The sequence below is a fragment of the Podarcis gaigeae genome (assembly GCF_964106915.1).
Source record: "Podarcis gaigeae genome assembly, chromosome: 12".
NCBI lineage: Eukaryota > Metazoa > Chordata > Lepidosauria > Squamata > Lacertidae > Podarcis > Podarcis gaigeae.
In genome coordinates this window covers 28,427,720-28,433,719 of record NC_139688.1, presented here as the reverse complement: position 1 = coordinate 28,433,719, position 6,000 = coordinate 28,427,720, and the positions used below count along the sequence as shown (strand labels likewise).

Here is a 6,000-nt window from a genome sequence, read left to right as displayed (position 1 = left end):
ATGGGATAGTCTGACTTTATTCCGAGACAGATTCCAAAGAAACAATACAACTTAATACAGAAAAGTGGTGTGTTTTTTCTTTTTTTTCTTATCCAAATGACTCTAGCACCATTAAAGTTCAAGTATTGGTTATATATTCCGTAAGACTGAATCAGCACCTTTCACTTATGCACGGGATCAAAAGCACCTCAGATCGTATGTATAAGAATGTGGATCACACTTGGCTTAGAAGTGTATGAGGTAGTTCAAACCTTTGGAAGTTGTGGTTTTAAACTTCCTCTGTGGAAGATAGTCAAAGGCCACAAGTGGTGCAGACTTTCAGGATTTTTTTATTTGGTTTTTGTTTTTTTGGTTTTGTTTTTTTACACAAAGGCTGACATTTTCCACAACAAGGTGACAAAATCTTGGAAAAAAAACACCTCCTGATTCCTTTTTGGGGCTGTATTAAATTGCATTGCACAACGTTCCAACAAATCCTTCTCCTCTTTCGCCCAGATTTTAAGCTAGTAGATGAACTGAAGAAATGGAAGGAGTCAGCTTTCAGTATAAAAGAAGAAATGGCAAAGAGAGAATACTTTTTTTTTTTTTGGTTTTGTTTTAAGTTAGTTTTAGTTCATTCATTTGAAACAGACTGGGCCAATGTCGATACTGAATTCTTGATCAGGGCCACCAATGTCCAAAGGTGCAATGTCAAGGATGGGCAAGCGAGATGGCTTGTTTGTTCTGTATTCAATAATTGTTGAGCCCCATTTGTTCGTCTTTCTCTGCAAGATAGCAATAGCAAATAGTAGTCAGAACAGTTATTCAGGCACCGATTGATCACTGTTTACCAGGTATCAATAGGAGTTCTAATTCACTTCCCTGCTACAAACACCCACCAGTCCAACCCTCCGGCACATTTCACATCAGCTAACATGCCGGGGGCCTCCTATCTCCATCCCCATCACTTCTATTTCCCCTTCTCCTTTGCAGCACCACTGCCCATTTCTTGAACTAACACCACTCATACTCTCATGACATTTCCTTTTCAATCTGATGCCTGTACACTGGTGCTTTAGTAACAGCATTTTGTACAGGAAAGATGCACTCCAAACAGGCACTTTCAGCTTTTCTATGAGTGCCCACCTTGTGTTCAGAGATTTGCAAAAGACATATTTCTTGTTCGCATTTTGTGAAAAATTGCCTCTGTGTGTTCAGCAAGCACTACAGTCTGGGCCTTCATCTAATGGGGGGTTTTATTGTAGAAAAGGCAGGGGAGGGATGAGATGGGTAGCACTGTACCAGTTAAACAGAATGATTCCACAAGTCAACTAATTTATAGTCTTCGCTCTCCAGGAGTGCTAATTTTCCAAGGCCCATGTAACTGATAATATGGTGGCTCTGAGTCAAGCTTTTCTTATAAATTATGTCTCTGACTACTGTGAATACACAGGTAGGGTGTGAAGCACCAATGGCAGTCTGCATGGACCTTGTGGCACTCCAGATATTTGACTCCTCTGTCACTAGCCAATGGCACAGCCAGCATGGCCCACCGTCAGGGTTGACATGGCTTGCGGAGCTCATCTTGCTTTACAGGCCGAGGGAGCCGGCATTTGTCCACAGACAGTTTTTCCGGGTCATGTGGCGAGCATGACTAAGCTGCTTCTGGCGAACCAGAGCAGCGCATGGAAACGCCGTTTACCTTCCCACTGGAGCGGTACCTATTTATTTACTTGCACTTGGATGTGCTTTCGAAGTGCTAGGTTGGCAGGAGCAGGGACTGAGCAACGGGAGCTCACCCCGTTGTGGGGATTCAAACCGCCGACCTTCTGATAGGCAAGCCCTAGGCTCTGTGGCTTAACCCACAGCACCACCCTTGTCCCTTGGTGTTACAATAGGGAGAGATTTTAGTAGTGCCTTTCACAGGTGCTTGGAAAAGCTGAAGACTTACCTTGGATAAACAAAATAACCCTTAATGACTCCCTATTCTAACAAGTACATTAAGTGACCTGGCTCTGTAGGACGGCAGTAACCCTCAAAGATAGTGATAAGCAGGAAGAAACTGGTACTTACAGAGCAGCCGTCTTCAAGAACATTGTACATGAACCTGCCGTTGCCTTCAGCTCGGAGTTCGACATCGTTGGATCCCTGCACTAACAGAGCGCTCTTCAGGCTGCCTGTTTCTGCATCCATGTAAGCGATGCTGTTCTTGCAGTGGTAAGTGATGTTCTGGGAAGCATGGTTAGCCAGTAGTCGCATGAAGGCAAGTTGGGTGGCCATGTCCTTGGTGGTTACACCTTCCTCGTTGTACTCAAACTAAAAACGGAAGGGGATAGCTTCAGTAAAAAATCACACGCATATTATGAAATACATTTTGCACATAAGTCAACACCGTGGCCTCTGAAGGGCAAGGAAATTGGGGGGTGGGGCAGAGTACCACCAGCATTTGAGAAGAAATCGTCAGAACTTAAGTTTTGTCCAAGGCCACTGGGAAGCTCCAGGCAAAGCATCATGGCAAGGGGCCCCACTCACTGGTCAAAAAAGGAGCAGCAGCAGCAGCAGCAGCAGGGAGTTTGTTTCCTCACCCCACTCAATCCCTATCCATGGCGATAATTCATGATGCTAAATGGAAGTTTGAGATTCAGAGGTGGTAGACTTGGGGTGGGAAACCTGTGCAACTCCAGATGTCATTGGACTGAAACTTCCATAATCTCCAGATAGTCGCTATGGCTGGGGACAATGAAGGATTGGAGTCCAGTGGGTCTGGAGGGTCACAAACTCCCTGGATCAAAATGCACCCTCTGTTGGAAGCAAAATGTGGGAATAGATGGTTTGCTGGTCTGATCCAGCCGGGGAGCCCTTCTTATGAACAGGGTTAATGTATCTGTTGTGTGGATTAAAAAATAATCAGCGGGGTTTTTGCCTTCCTTACTAGAATGTTTTTGGCCTTAGAGAACACATTTTTCATAATGGATACAGTATGGAAACTCACCTGAGTACCGCCATTCATCATTTCTCCAAACCAAACGTGTTTCTTTTCAGCAGTGTTCTTGCTGCTGTACCAGTTCTTAGCTGGGAAGCTTTCTGGATTGGCATGGATGCAAGTCTCACCAGTGGAGAAGTCACAATAAACTCTAATGGCATCCATGGTGCAGCCTTGGTTAGGATCGATCCAGTAGAAGCCTATCGTTTTAAAAAGCAACAGTAAGCCCATCTTCATGTTAAATACTCACACTGCTGCAGCCATAGGAACAGTACAAGTACAGTGGCACCTCGCAAGACAAATGCCTCATAAGACGAAAAACTCGCAAGACGAAAGAGTTTTTCGTTTTTTGAGTTGCTTCGCAAGACGAATTTCCCTATGGGCTTGCTTTGCAAGACGAAAACGTTCAATGCATTCCTATGGGAATGATTTTCAATGCATTCCTATGGGAATCCGTGCTTCGCAAGACGAAAAATTTGCAAGACGAAAAAACTCGCAGAACGAATTAAGTTCGTCTTGCGAGGTACCACTGTATGGACAATACAGAAACCTCAAATCCCCCTTTTTAAAAATCACTTACATGGAACTAATAGTTATTGTTTAAGTCTAGTTGTACCATTTATTAACTTGTTGATGTGAATGGCTAAAAGTGGAGAGGAATTAGGTGTGGGGTTGGAACAGAAGGGAGGGGGAGATCCAAAAGTTTTAAATAAAAAAGCCATAACCCCTGATATGGGCTTATTTGGGGGCTGGGGCTGGCTGTGTTGATAAATACAATTCCTGCAGTCTACAAGGAGAGATTTTATTATGTAGATGGAAAAAATTGATCCTCCATCTGTTCTTACCCCAATAGAGTTATGTGAGAGCAACAAAGACAGTCCAATGCAGGGTAACCAACATGATGCTCTGTAGATGCTGTCAGCCTACAACTCCCATCAGCCTCAGCCAGCACAGTAAATAGCTAGGGATGATGGGAATTGTTGTCCATCAACATCTGGAGGGCACAAACTTGGCTGTTCCTGGTCTAGTAGTTTGCCCACCTGCCTCTCCCTGCTACTACCAAAAGGTTTCCCAGACAAAAGGAAGAATGGCAGCTGCATGGACAAATGGCACACACAGATTTCCATTGGCCACCCACCCACGAGTGCATTACATGGTCAGCAAGCCACTGGGTCAAGCATCTAGCACTAACATACCACTGGTCCATTCTGGGTGGCTGAGTCTTAGGTCACGGCAGGTGCGGGCTGGGTTCTTCCTGGAGCCTTCTGGGGTCAGGAGGGTCTCGATTTGGTTGTTCAATGTTTTCAGGGTGGCATCAACTTCATAGTCCTTGGGTCTAAGAGATGGCTGATCTGCCCGGTAGTATTCTGCATCATAGCCAATTTCGTATCCACCACCATTGGGACCAGGTGGGCCAGGGTGACCAGGTGGGCCTGGTGGACCCTAAAAAGGTTCAGAAATGAGCATGCCTTTGTTGAAATCAAATTCACTTGATTGTGCAGAAAGCCCAACCCCTGCTCCCCACGAAGAGCCTAAACAGCAAGGTGCATCAAATGGTTCCTCTGGGGCCTATTACAGAAGTGGCCCATGTTCATTAACCCTAGTGATGAGGCAGTGGATGCTGGACACCAAACATGTAGTCTTAATGAAGCACTCACTAAGCAAAGAACGTGGAGAACTCTTTGCCTGGTTCAACATGACCACTGTCTTGCAAGAGTAAGGTCAAATGTAATATGAACATCAGACGATGGCCAAACAATGTTCCACATGAATTGGGTTTCTTCTACTTATGTTGCATTTTGAAAATTTCTTCTACCTATGTTGCATTTTGAAAATTTAATAACAGGCACCAGGGGGGCAATTTTAACTGGGAATGCAGCACATAGTGGAGAAGAGCTTTGCTGCTGCTCCCCACCCCCAAACAAAAATCATAACTAAAATTCTGATCAGGGTTCTAACTTGTGCAAGGGGCCTATGTGAGGACATCAGGGTCCCCTGCTGCAGACATGTGCCCTCTAATATGTGGAGGGTGGCAGGGATTGGCCAAGGGACATGACGGAGGGAGTGACGATGCCATGCTCACCCCTGCTCTTCCTCACATGTCTGGTAACTGTAGAATGCCCAATCAGGGCTAGAAAGTCAAACAAAAGGGGAGCCATTTTATTTCAAACATTCACAGGGCAATCTTACGTCTGTTTACTCAGGAGCAAGTCCCACTGTGTTCAGTGCGGCTCACTCTCATGTAGCATGCATCTGGAATTGAAGAACTTAAGAAAATAATATTTTCTTTTTTATTATTGCTTAAATTTTTATCCGAGGATCACAGGGCAGTTTGCAATAATAATAAAAACAAATAGCACGGTAACAAAACAAAAAAAACCCCAATAAATTAAAAATAAAAACCCAATACAAGTTTCTCAAACTAAATGCACTAATAACACATTTGCTTGGAGGTTTTGCTTTGGTGTTTTTTTTTAAAAAAAACCAATAGTGGCATATACATTTTATGAAATAGAATATAGAAGGACTGTCCTATGCAAGTTTGGTCAGATGTAAGTTTCACTGCATTCTTTGGGGCTTCCTCCCAGGAAAACTGCATAAGGTTGCAACTCAAGCCTGTAATCCTGTGTCCCTATTCAGGTGATGTGGGACTCCAGCTCGCATCAGCCTCAGCCCATGTGGCAATAATCAGGGGGGGGGGGGAGCAAGCTGTAGTCCAACATTATCCGGAGGGCCCCACATTGGCTACTCCTGCTATACACGCTTACCTGGGAGTTATCCCCACTGAATGTGGTGGGACTTCCTTCTGAGCAAACACGGACAGCCGGGTGCTGCTTGTGTTAAAATTGATGGTTTCAGCCCCATACCCTCAGCATCCAGTTTCATACTTACAGAAGGTCCTTGGCTACCCTGAGAGCCACGCACACCAGCAGGTCCAACAGGCCCAGGAAGACCGTTGCGGCCATCTTTGCCAGGAGGACCAGAAGGACCTGCAGGGCCCTGAAGGAAGCAAGCAAAGAAACACCCACAGATTAGTA

General features: G+C 44.9%; 1 protein-coding gene across 2 annotated transcripts in view; it reads right to left on the bottom strand.

Moving 5' to 3' along the window:
- Positions 1–311: 311 nt before the first annotated feature.
- The window catches only part of COL1A2 (collagen type I alpha 2 chain), a 64,547-nt gene continuing 58,858 nt past the window's right edge, over positions 312–6,000 (bottom strand). For both annotated transcript variants that reach the window (XM_083705194.1, XM_083705195.1), the window contains exons 46-50: positions 5,855–5,962; positions 4,159–4,405; positions 2,972–3,162; positions 2,053–2,295; positions 312–764 (exon numbers count right to left, since the gene is read on the bottom strand). In XM_083705194.1, coding sequence (XP_083561320.1) covers positions 618–764; positions 2,053–2,295; positions 2,972–3,162; positions 4,159–4,405; positions 5,855–5,962 — 936 coding nt within the window. In that variant the 3' untranslated portion in view covers positions 312–617. The remainder of the gene's footprint in view (positions 765–2,052; positions 2,296–2,971; positions 3,163–4,158; positions 4,406–5,854; positions 5,963–6,000) is intronic.